At 45.5% G+C, this 26,261-nt stretch overlaps 1 protein-coding gene and 1 long non-coding RNA gene across 3 annotated transcripts in view; one reads left to right on the top strand and one right to left on the bottom strand.

Moving 5' to 3' along the window:
• Positions 1–26,261, top strand: part of LOC310852653 (putative E3 ubiquitin-protein ligase HERC6) — a 125,227-nt gene that overhangs the window by 84,893 nt on the left and 14,073 nt on the right. The window contains exons 1-11 of one of the 2 annotated variants that reach the window (XM_083756394.1): positions 12,103–12,480; positions 16,407–16,563; positions 17,677–17,753; positions 18,507–18,734; positions 19,377–19,471; positions 19,784–19,911; positions 21,362–21,507; positions 22,099–22,172; positions 23,654–23,781; positions 24,931–24,990; positions 25,553–25,649. In XM_083756394.1, the coding sequence (XP_083612520.1) occupies positions 12,225–12,480; positions 16,407–16,563; positions 17,677–17,753; positions 18,507–18,734; positions 19,377–19,471; positions 19,784–19,911; positions 21,362–21,507; positions 22,099–22,172; positions 23,654–23,781; positions 24,931–24,990; positions 25,553–25,649 (1,446 nt within the window). In that variant the 5' untranslated portion in view covers positions 12,103–12,224. Of the gene's footprint in view, positions 1–12,102; positions 12,481–16,406; positions 16,564–17,676; positions 17,754–18,506; positions 18,735–19,376; positions 19,472–19,783; positions 19,912–21,361; positions 21,508–22,098; positions 22,173–23,653; positions 23,782–24,930; positions 24,991–25,552; positions 25,650–26,261 lie in introns of those variants that run through there. The other variant, XM_083756395.1, reaches the window with a different exon arrangement.
• LOC310852927 overlaps positions 23,121–26,261 on the bottom strand; it is a 91,864-nt gene continuing 88,723 nt past the window's right edge. Inside the window, exon 4 of the long non-coding RNA XR_014568447.1 lies at positions 23,121–23,230. This is a non-coding gene — a long non-coding RNA (uncharacterized lncRNA). The remainder of the gene's footprint in view (positions 23,231–26,261) is intronic.

The following is a 26,261-nucleotide window of genomic DNA, read 5'->3' as shown; positions in this document are numbered from 1 at the left end:
CTTAAATTGCTCGTAATCTCTAGCAACCTTGGATGACTCACTGACATGTCATGTTGAACCCGCCTCATTCTTTGCTAATAAAGATAAGGCAGTGTTTATGTAAAGACTCTGGGTTGGAAATTTAAGCTAATCCAAAATGCAGCACTCGAGATTACAGACTGAGGTTAAATTCAGAACTCTACACAACTCTTTTAAAACATCTGTTGCTGGTTGCCACTTCATTTCCAGGCCCAATTCAAGGTGCTTACATTAGTGTTTTGGGGGTGCGGGTGGCGCTGTGGGTTAAACCACAGAGCCTAGGGCTTGCCGATCAGAAGATCGGCGGTTCGAATCCCCGTGATGGGGTGAGATCCCGTTGCTCAGTCCCTGCTCCTGCTAACCTAGCAGTTCAAAAGCACGCCAGAGTGCAAGTAGATAAATAGGTATCGCTCTGGCGGGAAGGTAAACGGTGTTTCCGTGCGCTGCTCTGGTTCGCCAGAAGCGGCTTAGTCATGCTGGCCACATGACCCGGAAGATGTACACTGGCTCCCTCAGCCAATAAAGCGAGATGAGCGCCACAACCCCAGAGTCGGCCACAACTGGACCTAACGGTCAGAGGTTCCTTTACCTTTACATTAGTGTTTAAAGCCCCTAAACAGCTTGTTGGCATCCATCTGTCTCAAGAGACAATGCAGTGTGCATAAGAAGCAGCAAAGTGACCTTCCCAGGGTGCAAGCCCAGGCAGTGTTTATGGAGGTCCTGGGTTTCCCAGACGAAAAGCCCCCATCTTGGTTCTTACCAATGTGGACTGTTAAAATGGAGAAATCTGAGGGCTCCCTTGGACAAAAAAATAAGGACACCAGCCAGGAATACCAGAGCAAAACAGCAGCCATTAGGCTTGGTCTTTATTGAAGACTATCGCAACAGGACTCCCACCTGCCACAAGGTGGAACAAGATGGAAGCCCCGAACAAAAAAGAACCCAAACTTTTATTAGCTGCTAATCCCCATGTTACACCCCCCAAACGACATCGCTAATACATCATGGTTACATCATGAAAGGGGAGGTCTGGTGGCAGTAATCTGAGCACCCTGGACCCTGCCCCATGGTTCCCCTTGCCCTCCACCAAACACCCATCAAGTGTAACAAAAGAGATATTTACATTTCCCTGTTTCCCAGACAAGTTAATCACACCCTTTTGTCTACATCTGGGTTTGTTATTTCTGAAATGTCTACCTGTCTGGCACTCAGGTATCAGGATGCCAGGAATTATCCACTCAGGCAGAGGGGCTGCTGAGTAGCTGAGCTCACATGTCTGTATCAATTTCTGAAGTTTTCCCAGTGAGCCAGTACATTTATCAGTGAATTCTTACATTTGGTATTGTGCAGCAGAAGCCCTTTGAATAGATAGGAAGAAACTGTGATGAAGTGTTTTGTGGGGACAAATCACACAAAGGTGATTGTGCTGATTTTGGTAGTGGGCTGCATGTGCATGATATCTGCTGGAGGGGCAACCCCCCCCAACCTATACATAAATTCCTGCAACAGGTCCAAAGGAAAGCAGAGCTATATGTCTGGCACCAGCTTGGCTGCAGCAGTTCCCATAAGGAGGTGTACAATGCACTGTCCAAACACCTTAGCAACTTGGGGGCTCCCTGGCTGGTGCTTCCCACCCCTCCTCCTCATCCAGCCAGACCCTGACAACCCAAGTCCCTCGCTGGTCCTGTCTGTGGAGATCACACATTGATTTTACATACAGAGAGGGAGAGGTAAAGGGACCCCCGACCGTTAGGTCCAGTCATGGACGACTCTGGGGCTGCGGTGCTCATCTTGCTCTATAGGCCAAGGGAGCTGGCATTTGTCCGCAGACAGCTTCCGGGTCATGTGGCCAGCATGACTAAGCTGCTTCTGGTGAACCACAGCAGCGCACGGAAACACCGTTTACCTTCCTGCCGGAGTGGTACCTATTTATCTGCTTGCACTTTGACGTGCTTTTGAACTGCTAGGTTGGCAGGAGCAGGGACCGAGCAATGGGAGCTCACCCCGTCACAGGGATTCAAACCCCCGACCTTCTGATCAGCAAGCCCTAGGCTCTGTGGTTTAACCCACAGCATCACCCTCATCCCGAGAGGAAGAGAGAGAAGGTCTACTGCAACAGGGAGCTTTTCTGACTACCAGCACACCACACTCCCTCCCCCTTAATTAAATCTCTGGTCATATATGAATTGAAAGCAACGAATAATTATTTTTCCTGCTTCTCTTATAACATAATACAGCTACAGGTCTTTCCATAAAGCTGAATGCCACTAGGCTCAGGAGAGAGAAAGTTCTTTGCACAACGCAGAGTTAAGCTATGGAATCTGCTGTCCCTGTGGAATCTTCAGCTCCATGTTCCTTGCTGTCACAGTGCCTCATGAGTGAAGCGTAGCCCGAAGCTGAAATTACATCGCCACAGAGGAGGACCCAGTCCACATATAACCCTTCATATAACAGACTGCAGCCAACAAGCACGAGACAGGGAGGGAATACGCAATAAATTTGCAAGTGGCGTCAGTAACAGGTGCTGGACATGCTACAAACGGCAAGAGGGTGAGATGTTGGTAGTGGCATGCCTAGATGAGGGTCTTGGTATGCTGTAAACTGGGGAGGGGGAGCTTTTTCTTTTAACCCTTCTGAGTGACCTTCTGAGGCCCATGTGCCTAGGCTGAAGTGGCACAGAAGCAAAGGTGGCTAGAGCAACAAATATACATTTCACTTTTGTGTGGGTAGTGTAGTTTCTACATGGAGTCACCCCCTCCCCTCTATTCTCCAACAAGGCAAGTGTTATAATAATGTTAAGGTCATATATGTTGTTGTTGTTTAGTCATTTAGTCGTGTCCGACTCTTCGTGACCCCATGGACCAGAGCACGCCAGGCACTCCTGTCTTCCACTGCCTCCCGCAGTTTGGTCAAACTCATGTTAGTAGCTTCGAGAACACTGTCCAACCATCTCGTCCTCTGTCGTCCTCTTCTCCTTGTGTCCTCCATCTTTCCCAACATCAGGGTCTTTTCCAGGGAGTCTTCTCTTCTCATGAGGTGGCCAAAGTTTTGGAGCCTCAGCTTCAGGATCTGTCCTTCCAGTGAGCTCCCAGGGCTGATTTCCTTCAGAATGGTTTGATCTTCTTGCAGTCCATGGGACTCTCAAGAGTCTCCTCCAGCACCATAATTCAAAAGCATCAATTCTTTGGCGATCAGCCTTCTTTATGGTCCAGCTTTCTTTATGGTCCGTATATATTAGATGTTCATAAATGTACCAATCAAACACATACAAATATGTAAACCGAATATCTGAAACCCACAGAAAACTCCTGAAACCATTTTCTCTCTCCCAAAATGACCTCAAATATTTCTCTGCAAGGTCAAAGGAAATGAGAAATCTCCCCATTGTCTCGTTGCTCACAAATCCTGTCTTAAGGGCAGGTTTAAGATATGAATAGGGTGTGAACCATGAGTCTGACCATACTGTGGGACGCAGTGGAAGACAGAAGTGCCTGGCGTGCTCTGGTCCATGGGGTCACAAAGAGTCGGACACGACTAAACGACTAAACAACAGCAACAGGGTGAGAGCCCAGTAGTTATCATAACAAAAAAATGGGCAGTTTCCCCACGTAATTCAGTCAAGTGACCATTAACAGGTAACCTAGCAGACATGATAAAAACAATGCACTCAGATTTCTGTTGTAGACCGCCTTTTACGTGATGTAGGTATGATGTATCTAGGGGGTGGTTTTGGGCTACACCCATTCTGTGATGTATGTATGATGTTTCTGGGGGGTGGTCTTGTTCTCCAGGGTGGGCAATTTCAAATGTCTATATAAGGGCTTGCATGCCTGTGCTCGTGGTCCTTCCCCCCCCTCCTGTGTGTGGGGGGGAGCACCCTGTTGCAACAGCTTTAATAAAGATCAGGATTACTAGCTGCTTTGCTTCTCAATATTCTCAGGCTGGCCTTTGTTATTTTCTCCTACTGATAGAGAACCAAAAAAGGACTCTGTATGGGCTCTTGGGTACCCCATAAGGGGAAAGGAGCAGTTTTTATGCTTGTAACACAAGTAGGAGCTGAAGGACGCATGTCAACCACGTAAAGATATTAGGTGTGCGAAACATGATGCCATCAATCCCCCTCTTACAAACCTTCTAGGATTTTTCCTAGGTGGTTATTTGGAAGTTTATTTTTACCATCTGCATATTTGAAGGGATGTTTCATCAGTAATGAAATAGTGTCCCTGGGAGAGAGAGTAACACTCCCCTGCAAAACAAAAAAAATTAAGCAAACAAGCAAAAATTAAACCAGCAGCTCAAATGATGTAAGCTTTTAGCCCACCAAGTCAATGGTATGAAAGTTCAGGGTCGTACACGCTGACGAAAATAAAGCTTGCCTCAGTTTCAAAATACACATAAGTGGCTGTGTTCCCAGGCATACTTGCCTGGAAGTAAAGAGAATTACCGGTATATTTGGTGGGATTTACTTCTGAGTTATCTTATTCAGGATGGGGTTATAGGAAATAAATTACCTGACAGTGCAATCTTAAAAAAAAAAAAAATCCTCAAAAGTAAATCCTATGGAGTTTAATTGGGGCTTTTTTCCCCCAGCCAGAACTCACTTGAAATATACTCAGAGTCGAGAGTGGATTTCATGCTCTTTATTCAGCTCATAGTGGTGAGGAGGAATAAATGAATGTCCCCTCAAAGTATCTGCTTTATATACATTATTTACACAATGGGCTGCACGTGATTGGCTAATTCCGGAATTCTCCTGTAGGCCAATCAGGTTGTGGATTCAGTTCTATCTGGAGCTGGATTGGGTGGCTGCTGCCAACCAATCATACTGCTGCATTGTTCTAGGACCAATCAGACTGCTGCATTCTGAATCCTATTGTTCTGGGACCAATCAGACTGCTGCAGTTTTGACCCTTTTCAACTGAGTACATAACATCACTGGAACTCAGTTCCGGCACCTCTCAAGTGGGCATTATTGCCATGATAAGAGAACAAGGAAGGCGTTTGTGGAGAGTTCTGCCACCTCTTTTTCTAAAACAAATAGCACCGAGGGTGGAACCTACCCACCAACTGGACATCTCATTTTAGGGGGCTGTGTTCTCACGTGACAGCATGGTGTCCAAAAATTCATGGACCACATGACTTGCACGGCAGTACATCTCAGTTTTGTGCTAGGACATATTGGAGGGTACGGTGGCACCATTTGCATAACAAAAACTACCACAGATAACAACATTTTCATAAGTAGGGGGCTTTTGAGAAACAGGTCGTCTTATGTTTTCTAGTCGGACTGAAGCTGTTTTGACGATAAAAGATATCAGATAGCAATGTTTCTCAAGAAAGTACAGGATCAATGTGGATCGTGGCTAACGTCATGTGTATGCAGCTTTTAAAAAACCAGCAGTGTGAGAGCATCAGGTGTAGAGTTAGTGGTGGCCTATGCGTCTCTGTGTGTGATAGGTGCTGTTCACACAATGCAGGAATCTCAGCTAAAGCATCCATGACTTCATCAGTCAAGATTCCCTTCTCACCTGCTAACACAAGAACTCTTCAGCCCAAATTCCCTTCTGCAAGACGGAAACAAGTGATGATGCACATCTTAAGTTACGTGAGGATGAAGATGTGCAGCCCACTAGCAGGCACGTTTTTTGTTGTTGTTGTTTAGTCGTTTAGTCGTGTCCGACTCTTCATGACCCCATGGACCAGAGAACGCCAGGCACCTCTGTCCTCCACTGCCTCCCGCAGTTTGGTCAAACTCATGCTGGTAACCTCGAAAACACTATCCAACCATCTCGTCCTCTGCCGTCCCCTTCTCCTTGTGCCCTCCATCTTTCCCAACATCAGGGTCTTCTCCAGGGAATCTTCTCTTCTCATGAGGTGGCCAAAGTACTGGAGCCTCAGCTTCACAATCTGTCCTTCCAGTGAGCACTCAGGGTTGATCTCCTTCAGTATGGAGAGGTTTGATCTTCTTGCAGTCCATGGGACTCTCAAGAGTCTCCTCCAGCACCATAATTCAAAAGCATCAATTCTTCGGCGATCAGCCTTCTTTATGGTCCAGCTCTCACTTCCATACATCACTACTGGGAAAACCATAGCTTTAACTATACGAACCTTTGTTGGCAAGGTGATGTCTCTACTTCTCAAGATGCTGTCTAGGCCTGTCATTGCCCTTCTCCCAAGAAGCAGGCGTCTTTTAATTTCGTGGCTGCTGTCACCATCTGCAGTGATCATTGAGCCCAAGAAAGTAAAATCTCTCACTACCTCCATTTCTTCCCCTTCTATTTGCCAGGAGGTGATGGGACCAGTGGCCATGATCTTCGTTTTTTTGATGTTGAGCTTCAGACCATATTTTGCGCTCTCCTCTTTCACCCTCATTAAAAGGTTCTTTAATTCCTCCTCACTTTCTGCCATCAAGGTTGTGTCATCTGCATATCTGAGGTTGTTGATATTTCTTCCGGCAATCTTAATTCCGGCTAGGGATTCATCCAGCCCAGCCTTTCGCATGATGAATTCTGCATATAAGTTAAATAAGCAGGGAGACAAAATACAGCCTTGTCGTACTCCTTTCCCAATTTTGAACCAATCAGTTGTTCCATATCCAGTTCTAACTGTAGCTTCTTGTCCCACATAGAGATTTCTCAGGAGACAGATGAGGTGATCTGGCACTCCCATTTCTTTAAGAACTTGCCATAGTTTGCCGTGGTCGACACAGTCAAAGGCTTTTGCATAGTCAATGAAGCAGAAGTAGATGTCTTTCTGGAACTCTCTAGCTTTCTCCATAATCCAGCGCATGTTTGCAATTTGGTCTCTGGTTCCTCTGCCTCTTCTAAATCCAGCTTGCACTTCTGGGAGTTCTCGGTCCACATACTGCTTGAGCCTTCCTTGTAGAATTTTAAGCATAACCTTGCTAGCGTGTGAAATGAGTGCAATTGTGCGGTAGTTGGAGCATTCTTTGGCACTGCCCTTCTTTGGGATTGGGATGTAGACTGATCTTCTCCAATCTTCTGGCCACTGCTGAGTTTTCCAAACTTGCTGGCATATTGAGTGTAGCACCTTAACAGCATCATCTTTTAAAATTTTAAATAGTTCAGCTGGAATACCATCACTTCCACTGGCCTTGTTATTTGCAGTGCTTTCTAAGGCCCATTTGACTTCACTTTCCAGGATGTCTGGCTCAAGGTCAGCAACCACGCTACCTGGGGTATACGAGACATCCATTTCTTTCTGGTATAATTCCTCTGTGTATTCTTGCCACCTCTTCTTGATGTCTTCTGCTTCTGTTAGGTCCTTTCCACTTTTGTCCTTTATTATGGAAATCTTTGTACGAAATGTTCCTTTCATATCTCCAATTTTCTTGAACAGATCTCTGGTTCTTCCCATTCTATTGCTTTCCTCTATTTCTTTGCATTGCTCGTTTAAGAAGGTCTTCTTGTCTCTCCTTGCTATTCTTTGGAAATCTGCATTCAATTTCCTGTATCTTTCACCATCTCCCTCGCATTTTGCTTGCCTTCTCTCCCCCGCTATTTGTAAGGCCTCATTGGACAGCCACTTTGCTTTCTTGCATTTCCTTTTCATTGGGATGGTTTTCGTTGCTGCCTCCTGTATAATGTTACGAGCCTCCATCCATAGTTCTTCAGGCATTCTGTCCACCAAATCTAAATCCTTAAACCTGTTCCTCACTTCCACTGTGTATTCATAAGGGATTTGACTTAGATTGTATCTTACCGGCCCAGTGGTTTTTCCTACTTTCTTCAGCTTAAGCTTGAATTTTGCTATAAGAAGCTGATGATCTGAGCCACAGTCAGCTCCAGGTCTTGTTTTTGCTGACTGTATAGAGCTTCTCCATCTTTGGCTGCAGAGAATATAATCAATCTGATTTCGATGCTGCCCATCTGGTGATGTCCATGTGTAGAGTCGTCTCTTGTGTTGTTGGAAAAGCGTGTTTGTGATGACCAGCTTGTTCTCTTGACAGAACTCTATTAGCCTTTGCTTCGTTTTGATCTCCAAGGCCAAACTTGCCAGTTGTTCCTTTTATCTCTTGACTCCCTACTTTAGCATTCCAATCCCCTATAATGAGAAGAACATCCTTCTTTGGTGTCACTTCTATAAGGTCTTGTAAGTCTTCATAGAATTGGTCAATTTCAGTTTCTTCAGCACAAGTAGTTGGTGCATAAACTTGGATTACTGTGATGTTAAAAGGTCTGCCTTGGATTCGTATCGAGATCATTCTATCATTTTTGAGATTGCATCCCAGTACAGCTTTCGCCACTCTTTTGTTGACTATGAGGGCCACTCCATTTCTTTTACGGGTTTCTTGCCCACAGTAGTAGATATGATGGTCATCCGAACTGAATTCACCCATTCCCGTCCATTTTAGTTCACTGATGCCCAGGATGTCAATATTTATTCTTGCCATCTCATTTTTGACCACCTCCAACTTACCCAGGTTCATGGTTCTTACATTCCAGGTTCCTATGCAATATTTTTCTTTACAGCATTGGACTTTCCTTTCGCTTCCAGGCATATCCGCAACTGAGCGTCCTTTCGGCTTTGGCCCAGCCGCTTCATCAGCTCTGGATCTACTTGTACTTGCCCTCCGCTCTTCCCCAGTAGCATGTTGGACGCCTTCCGACCTGAGGGGCTCATCTTCCAGCGTCATATCTTTTATATGCCTGTTGTCTTTGTCCATGGAGTTTTCTTGGCAGTGATACTGGAGTGGCTTGCCAGTTCCTCCTCCAGGTGGATCACGTTTGGTCAAAACTCTCCACTATGACCTGTTCATCTTGGGTGCCCTGCTCGGCATAGTTCATAGCTTCTCTGAGTTCTTCAAGCCCCTTCGCCACGGCAAGGCAGTGATCCATGAAGGGGGCAGGCACGTTTACTCGGAAGTAAATTCCACTGAGTTCAGTTGGCTTAACTCTTTTTTTTAGTGCTCCAGGATTATAGCCACAATTCAGTATGCATTTGCAATCAACTTGAACTCAGTGGAACCATTCTGACTCAATGACTTGCATTACAATGTGCAAATATTGTAGCTGAATTTGTTGTAAGACTTCCACCACGTTGAAATATTTTGGGTGTGCACTGCCCTCTGCTGGAGCAATGCACCATTTAATACTGTGCAGTGACAAAAACAACCCTGCCTGAGTCTAAGGCTAGAATCAGGACTTTCCCTTCCATTAGGCAGACTCTGATTCTGCTTCAGCTTGTGGCTTCTAGTGTTATAAGAATTTTAAGGTCTTATATTTATATAATAGATGTTCACAAATGTACCAATCAAACACATAAGGTAAAGGTAAAGGTACCCCTGCCCGTACGGGCCAATCTTGACAGACTCTAGGGTTGTGCGCTCATCTCACTCTAGAGGCTGGGGGCCAGCGCTGTCCGCAGACACTTCCGGGTCACATGGCCAGCGTGACGAAGCTGCTCTGGCGAGCCGGCACCAGCACAGCACACGGAAACGCCGTTTACCTTCCCGCTATAAAGCGGTACCTATTTATCTACTTGCACTTAAGAGTGCTTTCGAACTGCTAGGTGGGCAGGAGCTGGGACCAAATGACGGGAGCTCACCCTGCCGCAGGGATTCGAACCACCGACCATGAGATCAGCAAGTCCTAGGCGCTGAGGTTTTACCCACAGCGCCACCCGCGTCCCTAATCAAACACATACAGATATGTAAACCACATGTCTGAAACCCACAGAAAAGTCCTGAAACCATTTTCTCTCTCCCAAAATGACCTCAAATATTTCTCTGCAAGGTCGAAGGAAATAGGAAATCTCCCCATTGTCTCTGTGCTCACAAATCCTGACTTAAGGTAAGGGCACGTTTAAGGTGTGAATAGGCTGAGCCTGTGACCGGGATTCAGGAATTAAGTAGTTATAATGACAAAAGATTTTGAATTATGGTACTGGAGGAGACTCTTGAGAGTCCCATGGACTGCAAGAACATCAAACCTCTCCATTCTTAAGGAAATCAGCCCTGAGTGCTCACTGGAAGGACAGATCCTGAAGCTGAAGCTCCATTACTTTGGCCACCTCATAAGAAGAGAAGACTCCCTGGAAAAGACCCTGATGTTGGGAAATATTGAGGGCACAAGGAGAAGGGGACGACAGAGGACGGGTTGGTTGGACAGTGTTCTAGAAGCTACCAACATGAGTTTGACCAAACTGCAGGAGGCAGTGGAAGACAGGAGTGCCTGGCGTGCTCTGGTCCATGGAGTGCCTGGCGTGCCACTGCTTCCATGAACACGGTCTTAACAGTGAGTCTGCAAGTGACTGTGGAGGCCAATTCTGGATCCACACGTCCTTCCATGGTGGGGACATAGGTATCTGGAAGGGAGTTGATCACGGTGAGGGTTTGCCAAGCGTGCCTTCCTCTTAGCACGTTTCTCCCTTTCGTCCTGAATTTGAGCGTCTTTAAAGTCCATGACACCTTTGGTAAAGGCTGTTCTCCAACTGGAGCACATTTGCAGCCAAATGGAAAATTAATGATGTCTCCTGCACCTCTGAGAGGAGTGTGAAAGAAGGGATTTCATCAAGTGTCTTTTGCATGACAAACTGCTCCTGCTGAATTCCTTCTGTGCAGCCATTCAAATTTGCAAGACTCCTGCCCTGCCCTTTCCCCAACCATATCTGGCCACCCTAAGGTGGCATTCCTTTTCCAGCCAGGTGCAGCCAGCCAGGCAAGATGCAAAAGCTAGCTATGCTGCAGGATCCACCCGCAGCTAAGACTCCCTCACTGTGTGAATTCCAGTGGGAGTGCAAGCTTGGTGTGCTATTTGCAGCCAAATCCAGCAAAGGGTAAATAAGGCAAGAAATAGGGATGATGACTGAAACAGGGTCAAAACAAAGACTGTGGGAAGAACAGGGGAAATTAAGAGATGTGGGGAAAGGGGACTAATAGATATGAGGTGGGAAATGAGGAGGAAAGGGGAGTGTAACAGGGAACGGAATACAGTGGTACCTTGGTTTGCAACAGCTTTGGAATACAACCGTTTTGGATTACAACCACGTCAAACCCAGAAGTGTGTGTCCCTTTTTTTGGATTACAACCCATTTTGGGGGGATTACAACCCCCCTTTTTTTGAAGCCCCATTGGTGAAAGCGCACCTTGGGTTACAACCTGTTTTGGTTTACAACCAGACCTCCAGAACCGATTATGGTTGTAAACCAAGGTACCACTGTAATGGAATTGTAGAGTTGGAATGGACCCGGGGTCATCGTCCAAACCCCTGCAATGTAGGGATCTTTTGCCTAACACGGGGCAAAGTTGGTGCAGAGAGCACAGTGGGGTTATAGTTTGAAAACACCACTTTGCTCATTTTAAAAAAATAATAATTTTTATTAGTTTTCAATTACAACTGCTTTGCTTCTTAAAACAACAAGGCTCCTGTGCATTTAACAGCTACCTAACAGGCTGAAAATCAGTGAGTGGGACTTCTTGCAGCAACGAGTTTTACAGTGCACTGGCAGGGGACTGACGCACTGCGACCTAAGGTGTGCAGCACTTTAAAAATACAGTCTGCAGCATTCAAGGAACTTCAGTAATAGTTGCAAGGTAGATATAAGAATTAAGATATATTAAGAAAAAGTTTAATTATGATAAAAGTGTGTATGGACAATAAGTAATATGAAATCGAAATATGGAATAGACGGGAAGTTGGGTCTTTAGTGTTAAGATGAATTTATGTTTTATCGTTTGTTAAGAAAATTATGTGTCTGTGGTTATTCCTGTGCGTAATTTGGTATTTGTGTTTTCTCTTTCTTTTCTTCTTTTCTTGCTGTATCAATAATAATAATAATAAAATTGGAAGAGATAAAAACACAGTATGCTTGCCAACAGGGGGAAGAAACACACAACAACAATACCTGCGTTGTTGTTTTTTTAAAGGTCTTCTTATCCGTCCTCCTGCGGTTTTAAGAGCTGTGTGACAAGCAAAAAGGAAACTCCCTACTCCTCCAGCAAGGAGAGGGATGCAACGCAGGGGGTTGGAATAGATGACCCTGGTGGGTCCCTTTCCACCTCAACGATGCTGTGATTCTAGTCTTCACTCCCTGATTCCGATCCTCCGAATATTTTTGTGGGCGGGGCCCTCTGGGAGAGGCGGGCCGGTTTGGCCACCGTTCAGGCCCGGAGCTCAGTTGCGCGCAAGAGGTGCTCAGCCAGCTGGAGGAAAGTTGAACCGAAGTTGGGCAGGGAGGGAGCAAGGATGCCGACGGTGCTGTGCTGCTGGGGGAACGGCTCCTTCGGGCAGCTGGGGCTGGGCGAGGAGGGGGTCTCGGAGCCGCTGCCTTTCCGTCGGGCCCCCGAAGCCCCCGGCGGGCCGGAGGTGGTGCTGGTGGCCTGCGGGGAGCGGCACTCGCTGCTGCTTCGGGCCGATGGCAGCGTGGCTTCTTGCGGGGACAACGCCCAGGGGCAGCTGGGCAGGAGGCTCCCCCCGGGGCAGCGGCGCGCCCACGTGCCAGGTAGGGACACTACACGAAGGCTCGGCGTGGGGGGCGCGCGTGTCTTTTTCTACCCGAGCGACCATCTCTAACCCTCTTCTCACTTGGCAGTTTCTAAATTTGGGAAATCTCTTTCCATCACAAAGGGGAGAGAAGGAGGGGAGGCCCCGATCTTAAGAAATCACACGCCCCGTCGAGTGAACGGAGCATCTTCCTCTTTGCACTTCCTTTCCAAAGAAGCCAGAAAGAATATTTTTAATGCTGCTTTTGGGGGGGGGGGGTGTATTGGTTTGTTTTGCTTTTGTTTTATTGTCTTGTTTTGCGTTTTCATTTTGTCACTTTGTGTTTCGAACCGTCCTGTGATCCTCGGGTGAAGGGCGGTTTACAAATAATAATAATATATGCATTGATGTGAGCTGCCCGTACATTCCTGGCCGGGCATGCAAATATTGTTGGTGAAAATGAAAAAAATGAAGTAGACCCCTGGCAAAGGCAAAAACTTCGCTCCCCCCCCCCCTTTGTTGAGCTGGGATATTCGTCCCTCTTTGTGTATAATACTGTATTTTAAGGATCCTTCCTTCCAACTTTTCCTGTTTGTAGACTGGAAACACACACACACACACCTGCGAGGGGGGCAAACATCTAAAGGATGGTGTGGGGAAACGCAAGCCATTCCCTTCCCACCAGGGGACACCCCCGGAGTTGGGGGCTTGAAATTAAATAGAATCCTAGAATGGTAGCGTCGGAAGGGATTCCTAAGGACCATCTATTCCAACCCCTGGTCCACCCCATCCAATCTGAACCCATACCGGACCTTCCTTAGCAAATGTGCTAGCAGTTTTACCGCTGCACCACTCGGCTGCTTCTAAAGTGGTTTGGGTTGGGGGGCTCTTCTTCTCGCCCACCGAGAGAAAATATTTCAGCCCTTTCCCCGCCACGTAGGGATGAGTCACCGCTGTACCTGAGAGCGCCTTTTAAGTTTCAGTTTCCGCTTCTCAGCCTTGACTCGCATCCTTTTATAAGAGCCTCTGGCGAGGAGGCGCGCTTTGCAAAGACACTTTCGGTTTCCTTTCCTCTCTCCTGCGCGCTCTTGCCACCAGCTGGTCTCCCTGTTATTTGAGATAATGAGGTTTTTTTGTCTGCTCCGGGCACTTGCCCAAACTGAAATTAGGCTTCCAGAAAAAAACAAAAAAACTAGACGGTTCTACAAGTGGAGGCTTGATGACCCTTTGCCATTTGGCATCACGCTCTTTTCAGCAAATAAGTTTCCTGGAAAATATTGCTTTCACAAGGAGCGCGGAAACAGTAATTAATCCAAGACTGCCTTTAGAAGGGATGGAACAAATGCAACTGCCTTTCTTTTGTTACACCCTCATCCCTTAGAAAGAGGAGGATTTCCCTTTCTCTTGTGGGGCTACCTTTGAAAGTGACCCGGAAACTACAATTAATGCAGAATGCAGCAGCTAGACTAGTGACTGGGAGCGGCCGCATATAAAACCGGTCTTGAAAGACCTACATTGGCTCCCAGCACGTTTCCGAGCACAATTCAAAGTGTTGGTGTTGACCTTTAAAGCCCTAAACGGCCTCGGTCTTGTACACCTGAAGGAGCGTCTCCACCCCCATCGTTCTGCCCTGACACTGAGGTCCAGCTCCGAGGGCCTTCTGGTGGTTCCCTCGCTGCAAGAAGCCAAGTTACAGGGAACCAGGCAGAGGGCCTTCTCGGTAGTTGCGCCCACCCTGTGGAACGCCCTCCTACCAGATGTCAAAGAGAAAAACAACTACCAAACTTTTAGAAGACATCTAAAGGCAGCACTGTTTAGGGAAGCTTTTAATGTTTAATAAAAGGTAAAGGTAAAGGTACCCCTGCCCGTACGGGCCAGTCTTGACAGACTCTGGGGTTGTGCGCCCATCTCACTCAAGAGGCCAGGGGCCAGCGCTGTCCGGAGACACTTCCGGGTCACGTGGCCAGCGTGACATCGCTGCTCTGGCGAGCCAGAGCCGCACACGGAAACGCCGTTTACCTTCCCGCTGGTAAGCGGTCCCTATTTATCTACTTGCACCCGGAGGTGCTTTCGAACTGCTAGGTTGGCAGGCGCTGGGACCGAGCAGCGGGAGCACACCCCGCCGCAGGGATTGGAACCGCCGACCTTTCGATCGGCAAGTCCTAGGCGCTGAGGCTTTAACCCACAGCGCCACCTGCGTCCCTGTTTAATGTTTAATAGGTTATTGTATTTTAGTGTTTTGTTGGAAGCGGCCTGAGTGGCTGGGGGGACCCAGCCAGATGGGCGGGGTATAAATAATAAATTGTTGTTGTTCTCACCAGATCTGCACAGCAAGGTTAGAATCATAGAATAGAATCATAGAGTTGGAAGAGACCACAAGGGCCATTGAGTCCAACCCCCTGCCAAGCAGGAAACACCATCAGAGCACTCCTGACATATGGTTGTCAAGCCTCTGCTTAAAGACCTCCAAAGAAGGAGACTCCACCACACTCCTTGGCAGCAAATTCCACTGTCGAACAGCTCTTACTGTCAGGAAGTTCTTCCTAAAGTTTAGGTGGAATCTTCTTTCTTGTAGTTTGGATCCATTGCTCCGTGTCCGCTTCTCTGGAGCAGCAGAAAACAACCTTTCTCCCTCCTCTATGTGACATCCTTTTATATATTTGAACATGGCTATCATATCACCCCTTAACCTCCTCTTCTCCAGGCTAAACATGCCCAGCTCCCTTAGCCGTTCCTCATAAGGCATTGTTTCCAGGCCTTTGACGATTTTGGTTGCTCTCCTCTGGACACGTTCCAGTTTGTCAGTGTCCTTCTTGAACTGTGGTGCCCAGAACTGGACACAGTACTCCAGGTGAGGTTTGACCAGAGCAGATACAGTGGCACTATTACTTTCCCTTGATGTAGATGCTATACACAGAGGTTGTTTTCCCCCTCTGTGCTTCAAGTTTGCTTTCTTACTTTCCTGACACACACATTAGAGAAGTGGATGAGGTCTCTTTAACCCCATGGGCCATTACCTGATTTGTTTCCCTGCACCAAACTGCGGTCTCACTGAACCTGCCAACTTGTGAGATCACTGAAAGGAATAATGTTTTTAACTGCTTTTAGATGCTTTACATGGGCATTGTTTTTTTAAGAATGTTTTTAGAATGTTTTTTTTTGCTTTGTTTCCGTTTTCAAATTGCGCATCTGCCTGGCGGAAAGAGTGTGCGGATGTCCTGCTTTCTCATCCCCCAAAAGATGGGTGGTATGTGCTTGGGATAGTTGACCCATCATATCTATTCTTTGCAACAACAAAAATGCCCTTTATATAGATTGTGCAATAAATAATAGATTTATATATTTTGGAAAGTTGTTTATTCATCTGTTTGCTATTCATTTGGACACCTGCTAATTCATTACTTCAAGCTTTGTGGGATGGTTTCTGAAGTCAAGGAGCAGGATTTTGTCTATATTTGGATGCAAGTGGACGCCATTTTGATTGAAGATGGCAGACTGAACCTTTGAAGACTGCTCTGATTTTAACCACTTGTTTCAAAACTGCACTGGTGCGTGGGTTTTTGAGGGGGAGTGTTCTTAGAATTACCAAGCAACACCAGATATGAGGCTGCTAATCATTTTTTAAAAATCACATTGAGTTGCATGTTCAGATGTTAAACCATGGTTTAGCATTAATAGAAACAAGCCTGGGGTGAGTGCCCTCCCCCTTTTTGAGATCAAAATCCTCCACTCTTGCTGTAACTTATGGCTTTCAAACTTGAGGACCTATGGTTTGTTCTAACTATAGTCACCTAAAATAAGTCAAGATCAAACCGTGGGTATCTTGACTCACAATTACTTGAACCCAAGTAATCACCATTTGCCTTTCTAGACGGTTTAAATATGTCAATGACCTCTCTGGCTATACAAAGGAATATTCTTTTTTTATGTGTCCATCTCTGAAAGAGCAAATCCAAGCACTGGAAACACAAACCATTGTCCACGTAAGCTGTGGGAAGGAGCACTCACTGGCCGTTTGCAACAATGGAAGAGTTTTCTCGTGGGGAGCTGGAGCTTTTGGACAGTTGGGCACTGGAGAATTAAAAGAGCGTCTGATTCCAAAGTAAGCAGCTAATAACACTCTCGGCGCTTGCCAAAACAGATTTGTGTTGTAAATGTGGGAATACAGCCGTACCTCGGTTGACAAATGCCTTGCGAGTCGAATGTTTTGGTTCCCAAATGCCGCAAGCCAGGAAGTGAGTATTCTGGTTTGCAAACATTCTTTGGAACCCGAACGTCCAGCTCGGAAGCCACGCCTTGGTTTCCGAACGTTTTGGAAGTCGAACGGATTTCTGGAACAGATTCCATTCGACTTCCAAGGTCCGACTGTACTGACTTCATCCAGGGAAAGGGGTGCTCAAATCTCCTTTCAGCTATGCTTTTTCCTGGCAGCCTTGGGAGGTTTTTTCTCCTCTGCCTCAGATCTGGGGTGTACTTGCCTCTTCAAAACCTGCTCACCTTTCCTTACCTGGAAATGCAAGAATTGTGAACCTGGGACTTTCTGCATGCAAACCATGGGTTCTAGTATTGAACTATATGGCTTTGCTTTCTTGCAGATAATTAAAAACTGAGAAAGTTCTTTATGGTCAAAATCCTGGGGAAGGAAATGCCTCTCTCCCAGGCTGATTGCTTGCTTAGCACATCTGCCTTTAAACTTTGTTTCAGTTTTGTAATAGTTGCTTTTACTTCTCCCTCTTACCTTTTGCTTGTTATTTTCTTTAAGAATATATATTACTGCTGTGGGCTGACCCTGGTGTTCTGGTTAAAAGCTAAAGAGAACAACTGCTTCAATGAGTCATCTGCATTTCTAGAAATTTAGCATAACATTCAGTTATAATCATTGATTTAAAATAGCAATGATTTATTTTGTCATCGGCACATTAGCAATTTGCTGGTTGTCTTTTTTTTAATGCTTTAAAAATAGTTTACCATTATTTGCCAGGTCAGTTGGCCAACCTTTTTCTTTTAAAAAAAGAAAACAACATCAGCCTATTTAAATGCCTAAACCCCCATTCTAAAAGTGTCAGTCACAATAAGACTGCTTCCCCTAGGCATGTTTAATAAATAACCCTAATTAATAGATAACCCTAAGGATACTGACTTCATACATTTATTCTGTCTCAATACTTTTTTCTGAATTGTAAAATCTAAAATTTTCTTTCCATGACTTTTACAGGAAGGTGGATGGTTTGTCTAAATACAAAATAATACAAGTTGCTTGTGGGAATTATCACTCAATAGCCCTGGCGAAAGGTAACCATTCACTTCAAACTTTGCTCCATTTCTATGATTTGCTTCAAATGCTTGGTTGTAATAATAGAGTCTCAAAATGTCATAGAACTGTAGAGTTGGAAGGGACCCTGAGAATCATCTAATCTAACCTGCTGTCCCATACAGGGATTCGAACCTGCAACCTTGGAGTTATCAGCACCATGCTCTAACCAATAGAGCTATGGCTTCAATGGAATCTTAGGCAGGCCTTAGTCCCGGAGTATAGAACTGGCCCTGACTAGTGGGCAAAAGGGTTACCACCCCAACCCTTTGTGGGTGGAGCTTGATAGGTGGGTGGAACCTCCCACCTATCAATCACCTGACACCACAATGATGTCAGGTGACTTTTCCCTCCTCTTTCATATTTCTGTCTTGCCCAGTGCTTTGCATAGGGCGTTGCAGGCACCTATTTTCACCTGCCCCAAACCTGATGTAGTATAGGTGGGGTTGGCATGGCTGAAATGGCCTTTTGTGGGGCCAAGTGGGGACGCTTGGTGGGACTAGCCAGGCCCACAGACCAGAGATATCTCAACTCCAGCTTTAGCCCAAAGGGAGGTGAAGGATTGTCAAGGTCTGGAAAAGCTGCTCTGGAATAGACCCTGAAATCCTCTGGTGTTTCCAGGGGCTCTTCAGAAGGCAGCTTGGTGTGAAAATGGCACCCTTGATGAAGAAAGGTTTGCCAGTCTTTCCAGCTTGTCATGTAAATACGTAATCTGTTTTCTTCCTCAAATGAAGATGGCCGAGTTTTCTCATGGGGGCAGAACACTCACGGCCAGCTTGGTCTTGGAAAAGAAGTCAGGTACCAGGCTGGGCCGCAGCAAATTTCTGCTCTTGACGGCATCCCGTTGGCTCAAGTGTCTGCCGGTGGGTCACAGAGTTTTGCCCTCTCCCTTTCCGGAGTTGTGTACGGATGGGGAAAAAACAATGCACACCAGCTGGGGTTGAGTCAGGCCGACCCCAAAGGTAAGCATGGTCTTTAAAATCATGTTTCTTTGGTGGCCATCTCTTGGTTGCTTCCACTTGCAGGTTGTGTTATGGTTCGGGAAATGGTTGCCCAAGGAAGCGAGGACTATTGAGGTGTAAAACTGAAGTGGAAGCGGTTTTGATAATTCCACAACATCCTTCAGAGCATAAACAAGTTAGGGTGCTTCAAGATGGTTGCGGAATTGGTGCTCCTCATGCATGCAAGGCTCTACTTTCTCCAGTGTCCACACAACGTTGTTGGCATCACAAGATAAGCCATATTTTCCCTCAATTAATCTAGATTCTCCCAATTCTGGTTGAGAGAACCTGTTAGCAACAACTCCCTTGTGATATTAAGCCCCTATACGGAAGCATCCTTTAAAATTAGTGTTCAGAGCACTTCACCAGACCTTTAAATATTACATCTGTCCTATTTATTTCTCTGTTTGAGGCCCTGTTTTCTCACTTAATATGCTTTTGTTTTGCTTTAAGTTTTTAAAATAAAAAGTCTTCCAAAATTATGGTTGCCTTGATAGGAAGTAAATTTGAAATCTGACCAGAAAGTAGCATAATGACATTTTTTCCAAAAAAATTGGACATAAATACATTTCATTATGATAAGCAAATATGCCTCTCCAACAGAGCAAATCTTCAAACCGCACTCAATAGCTGCTCTGAGGAAACTTGATGTGATTTACGTCAGCTGTGGAGATGAACATACCGCTGTGCTCACTCAGGTTGGTACACCCCAAAACTTTTGATGTCGACTAGCACCAGATTGTGCCTGAAAGTGAGGGAACAGCCCTTACCTAGAGATACCTGGGGTTGACTCTGAAACCTTCTGCATGCTGTACTGCTGAGCTATGGTCCCTTCATAGCCAATAAGGAACATAGCAGATAATTTATAAAAGCAGTGTGTTGGGGTTGCAAGAGGAATTAGAAATGAGAACCGTTTTATTTTCTTGGAACTGGAAACACGCAGTAGGCATTATTAACAAGAGTAATAATAGTTTAATGCTAGAACTCTGTTTTGTCAAAACTCTGAATAGAACGGCAGCGTATTCACATTTGGAGATGACAGCGCCGGACAACTAGGGCGTAGTTCTTCAGCCCTAAAGACTGGCCCTGAAAAACTTGACTCAGTTGATGGTCCAGTTTCTCATCTGGCGTGTGGAAGGTATGTACCATAGCCTTACTCATATGTAATGTTGGTCTTACAGGGGACGTGGGTGGTGCTGTAGTCCAAACCACTGAGCCTCTGGGGCTTGCCGATCAGGTTGGCGGTTTGAATTCCCAGAACGGGATGAGCTCCCGTTGCTCGGTCCCAGCTCCTGCCAACCTGGCAGTTCAAAAACACACCAAAAAGTGCAAGTAGATAAATAGGTACCACTCCAGTGGGAAGGTAAACAGCATTTCCGTGTGCTGCTCTGGTTTTTGTGTCCCGTTGCTCCAGAAGTGGCTTAGTCATGCTGATCACATGACCCGGAAAAACTGTCTGCAGACAAACGCCGGCCTGTAAAGCGAGATGAGCGCCGCAACCCCAGAGTCGTCTGCGCCTGGACTTAATTGTCAGGGGTCCTTTACCTTTACCTTTTTTAACATTGGTCTTGGTCCTGACGTCATGCAATACCTGCTTGCTGTCTATTGACACTTCTGCTGTGTCTACATGTGCTTCAGGAAGTGGGGCAAGCTAGTAGGCTGTCATGAGGGTGTTGGAGCTGGTCGACACAGCTCATTCCCTGCTTACACCGATTCACCCTACAGAATTTTGTCTGGATGGGGCTGTTTCGTGAAAGTGAAGTGGCACATCAGTGAAACTGTAAAGCACAGATCATGGGGAATCTGTGGCTCTGCAGATGCTGTTAGATTACAGTTCTCGTCATTTCTGACCGTTAACGTGCTGGCTAAGGATGATTGGGGGGGGGGGTCCAACCAGCTCTGGAAGGCTACAGGTTCTCCATCCCTGCTGTAATGGGACATGGAATTCCTGGCAAGCAAAACAAAAACAAAAACACACTTGTCAAAATCCATTGGTATGATAGAAAACGAGTGAGGTCCCAACTAAAGAAAAACGGCAACTTAAGCTGACGGAATATGCGCAGCTTGCAGAGCCAACATACAGAATAAAGAACATGAACATAAACATTTAGAGAAGAGTGGAAAACGTTTATTGAATATATGGGGGGAAATTGTGTACACTTGAAAACGTTGGCAGCATTAAGATAAATTCAACAGTGTAAATAAGTTTTGAATAATGGAATACTGAATGGCTTAGTTTTTGTAAAAAAATGCAGGGATTTATGATATGCAAAATGAACCATGGAAAGAGAAGAAGGGAAGTCATTGATATTTTAAGGATGTTTAAATGAGTATTCTAAATTGTAAAACAGAAGATTATATCCATTGCTATGAGCTGACATTGCATTTTACAATTGCCTTTCTGTAACCTTCATTTTTTATGTACACTGCTTAGAAATGCTAATGACTGAGCGGGACATGAATGTCTTAAATAATACAAAGGGTCATTTAACTGATACCACAGAAACAAGAGCTTCACTATTGGACCTCAAGTCATATTCTGTAAGGTGCATCACAGATTAAACTTACACTTTTCTCCGCTCAAACAGCTATCACACTGTTTGTATCTCTGCTTCTGGGCAACTGATATCTTTTGGACGTGGACCCCAGCAGCAGCACAATGGAAGCGGACCATCTTCTAGCAAAAGCGATGGGAAACGATGTTTTAACATCAGTGCTCTGGTTTCTCCTAATGGTACATCTTTTCTCTTTCAAAAATTTAATTAATTGATTCACCTGCGTTTCTGAAAATTGTACAAAGGACTTAGAAAATAAAAACAGCAACAATGTTTAGAAAAGAAACTGGCTCTGTGTAGACTACGAACATACTCTTCATTTTTAAAATGTATATTTAATACTGAATCTACTGTGGTCTGTATCCTGTATCAGGGATGTGGAATCTGTGTGCTTGTGGATGTCGTTGGACTCCACGTCCCATCAGCTCCAGCCACCCTGGCCAATTGGCAGGGAGCTGTAGTCCAGCAGTATCTGCAGGGCCATGGGTTCCCAATCCCTTTCTTTCTGACCCAGGAGCCACCTACCCACAGAACTGTCTTCCCCAGATTCAAACTCAGTTTATTGGTCGTCCACCACTGCATTAAGGTACTGACTCAGGGCTTGCACAGCTTCTCCTGATTAAATAGTCTTCCATGGACACCCCAAAATGGTTCCTGTAGAATTTGCTTTGATGATCCCAGGAGAAGAGGGAAGGGAAAGTACCAGGAAAAGAAGCCCAGTTAACATGGGTTGAGCACTTAGGGCTGATCCGCTTTCATGTTCATTGCAGAATTGCTGGGTGTCCAGGTAAAACAGATTTTTGCTGGCCCGTACGTTACCTTTGCCACAGTGCTTCGGACGCAGGTAGATGGCTCACCTTTTCTGTATATTCTGTTGACTTTGGGGTGTTTTCTAAAGGTTGGGGGCACAGCCATAAATAGCTTGTTCATGTCGGCTTTCAACAAGCCTTCTCAATGGAGGTTTTTTATCCCAGTGGATACCTGCATTGGATCCGATTTGATTTTATGTATGTACAGTAGAACCTTGGTTTTTGAGTGTCTTGGAAGCCGAATGATTTGGAACCCGAATGCCGAAAACCTGGAAGTTGAATGCTTCCGTTTGTGAACGCGCCTCAGAACGGCTTCTGAGGCGCATTCCTCCATTTTCTCCCATCGAAATTGCTGTCCGCCTATTGTGCCTTGGTTGTTGAACGTTTCAGAAGTCGAACGGTCTTCTGGAATGAATTACGTTCGACAACTGAGGCTCCACTGTACTGTTGTTCTCTTGAGCTCTCTTTCTGTGTGTGTTTGAGTTTTTAAATATATCTATATAGCTGTTTATATATGTTTTTATTCTATTGCAAAGCACTTCAGGATGGCTTATAGGAAGCAATGCATAGAAAAATAAAATAATGCAGCAGCATACTTCTAGCTTTGGCAAACTGCTAATAATAACTTTAGTAATAACTAAAGATAATGAGGCTGAAACTCTTGAATTCAAACCACATCTTTGGCCTGAACTCGTGACATTGTGGCTTCCCTAAGGTGTTCAGCCTTTTCCTCTTTCTCTGCTTCTACATTCCTTCCTCTGACCCCAGGTGCAGTATGGGAAGAATAATTCTGAGCTTCCTAACCAGGCTGTTTATAAGGATTGCTGAGATAATTCTATTTGGAGTATATTGAAACCCATAGATACACTTGCACATTCTGCATGGCATTTTGTGAATTTTCCCAGTATTCAGCTGTAACCGTGAACTGTAGCTGTAGCTGTTTCTTAACTATAGATAAGTTTTCACCAGCTGATTTTTTTAAACCAGGCTTCCTCAAACTCAGCCCTCCAGATGTTTTGAGACTACAATTCCCATCATCCCTGACCACTGGTCCTGCTAGCTAGGGATCATGGGAGTTGTAGGCCAAAAACATCTGGAGGGCCAAGTTTGAGGAAGCCTGTTTTAAACTATTTGGACCAAATTTGAGCGGCCCGTACCTCATCTCAAACCTATGCAACGCTTCTGGACTAAACATCAGGAAGAACTTTCTGATGGTGGGAGCTATTCAACAGTGAAACAGACTCCCTCGGAAAGTGGGAGGGGGATTATCCTTCATTGGGGGGTTATGGGCAGAGGTTGGAGGGCCATCTGCCTTGTTGAGATTCCTGCATTGCAGGGGGTTGCTCTAAATGACTCTTGTGGTGGTGGTGGGGGGTGTCCCTTCCAACTCTACAATTCTGTGATGATGATCTCTGTCCTTGGTGGCTTTCTATTATCAATGATTAGCCATGTGACACTGAGGGATACTCTTTGACATGACATTTTGTTTTGTATGTGGCATGTTTTGGTTTCAAAGGATTCTGCATATGCAAATACACCCATCTCTATGGAAACCTTGCCAAAGATTAGCCTGATGGACAGGGCACTGAAGGAGAAGTGGCTGTTGGCAACAGCTGAAAGTGTGACGCGGCAGACGGCCAAAAGGTTGCAGTCTATATTTTCTTTTCCTTTAACAGGAGGGGAAACCGAGCATAAAGCTTCGATCCTGTTTTTATCAGGCTTTACAACTAAAACATCATAGGAGAGCCACTGTAGACAGTTCTGTTCTCTGTCAATATGGCACTCTTAATTCTATTATTGCAATGAGCCTTCCCAAAATGCTGGACAGATTTACAATTTATTGCACAAGCCTAATAATAATAATAATAATAATAATTTTATTATTCATACCCTGCCCATCTGGCTGGGGCTCCCCGGCCAATTTCAAAGAGGGTTCTTTAGTAAACCAGTTGCCATGTTTACTGCAGGTCTGTGCTTCCCCAACTTTCCCCATCATGGACCACTTGAAGATTGCTGAGGGTCTCAGGAGACTACTTAAATATTTTTCTGCCTCTTGTTGCAGTGCACCGTGCTCGACGCTGTCTTATTTTTTATTTCTTACAGCAATTATATCTTGTTGCATTACAACCTGGGATGCCATAGGCTGTGAATCAGCAAGATACAATACAGAAAGTAAAAGAAGCAGTAAAAATGCAGTTAAAAATTGATGTGAATATACATAATGCAATGGAATCCACATGAATCCACAGACACACCTGAATGACACTCATGGACCCCTGGTGGTCTGTAGTCCACAGTTTGGGAACCCCTGCTGCAGAAAATTAATTTTATGATGAGTCTTACTTGGGTGTTGGCAATTGGATGTACCGTTGCTTCTGTTTATGACAGCAGTCCTGTGGCCCTCCTGATGTTGCTAGACTACAACTCCCATCAAAACCAACCATCGACCATGATGTTTGAGACTAATGTAATTTGGGAGACCAACAACCTATGGAGAACTGCAGGTTCCCCATTCTAGATTTAAGCTGTATTTAGAATGCAATCCTAAACATACTTCCTGGGACCTGCTTCCAAAAACATAGGATTAATATGTTAATATGGAACTCTTCATAATCCGAAAGTATTAACATTGCAATTACTAGGGCTCCTGTAAGCTGGATTTTAAACTATTTCTAAATGATCCACCGGTACCCCCAGACAGAGTGTTTACATCAGTATGAAATCCAACACGCCTGTAACCAGGCTGACTTGTTGCTGGTTTTTAAAATTGGTTTTCTTCTCCTTTTCCTGCAGAGAAATCGAAACAATATTTTCTTCCTCTCCTTGTTTGGCAGCAAGTTTTTTGAAACCACGGTAAGTAGCCTTCATCGCATGGGACAAAACATGCAGAAGACGCCGTGGAAGTTTCGTTAGGAAATTATTTTGATTTTCTTATACAGTCATACCTCGGGATACAGATGCTTTGGGTTTGCATTTTCGCACTGCGCCGAACCCGGAAGTACAGGAACAGGTTACTTCTGGATTTCGACGCATGCGCAGAAGCACTAAATCATGTTTTGTGCATGTGCAGAATCGCAACCCACGTGTGCACAGACGCGGCACTGCGGGTTGCGAACGTGCCTCTCGCACGGATCACGTTCGCAACCTGAGCGTCCACTGTACAGTGGTATCTCTGGTTAAGAACTTAATTCGTTCTGGAGGTCCGTTCTTAACCTAAAACTTTTCTTACCACTTTAGCTAAAGGGGCCTCCCGCTGCCGCCACACGATTTCTGTTCTCATCCTGAAGCAAAGTTCTTAACCCGAGGTACTATTTCTGGGTTAGCGGAGTCTGTAACCTGAAGCGTCTGTAACCTGAAGCATCTGCAACCCAAGGTACCACTGTCTAAGGTGTCAAAATGGTAACTTTCCCCCCAGATCTGCCATGGAGACTGGCTGCTGCATAGCAGTGGATCTTCTGAAAGCAAGGGAAATGCTCGAGGAACTTGCTACAAGGGACTGGATTGCTGGCAGGGTAAGGGAGGAAAGACCCCTTTTTCCTAGTGTCAACATTTGGGTGTTAGTGGTCCTCCCTCCCGTGGCGAGACTGGTTCCTATGGAGACTTGTAGGGCAGAAGGTAAAGAGGCCGACAGTATGTGGAGACAGAGCCAAGCTTTTCCAAGTTTGTCTCCATCCTTCTTCTCCCTCTTTGAGTTCTATCAGGAGCAACACGGGGACTGAGGAGCAACTGACTGGCAGTGCCCCCCCCCCCCCGGACTGATTTTCCTTAGGCTTGTAATCTCTGATGGATTTCGAAGAGCATGTGCACAACGGGTGATAACATGCGCTCTCTTCTGGATGTAAGCGCTTTGCGGGGGGCGCTGTTCATATGATATCATCCCCCTGTCCCTCTTGTCAGTCTAAAGCAGCTGGAATGGTTATGCTCCAGTTTGTGCTGAGAATGCACTTCTCAATGACTTGCTGCATACGTGTGTATATTGAGAGTGCTTTCTCAGGTATACTGACATTGCAGCGCAGTGACTTAATTGCCTCTGTATATCATTAAATCAACACAACAGTTTCAAACACCCCTCATTCCAAAGAAAGAGAGTATTAAAAACATCTGTGGAAACACTAAGGACTCGG

This window comes from Podarcis gaigeae (genome assembly GCF_964106915.1).
Source record: "Podarcis gaigeae genome assembly, chromosome: 9".
Classification (NCBI taxonomy): Eukaryota; Metazoa; Chordata; class Lepidosauria; order Squamata; family Lacertidae; genus Podarcis; species Podarcis gaigeae.
Note: the sequence above shows the minus strand (reverse complement) of the source record. Positions and strands in the feature narration are given on the sequence as shown.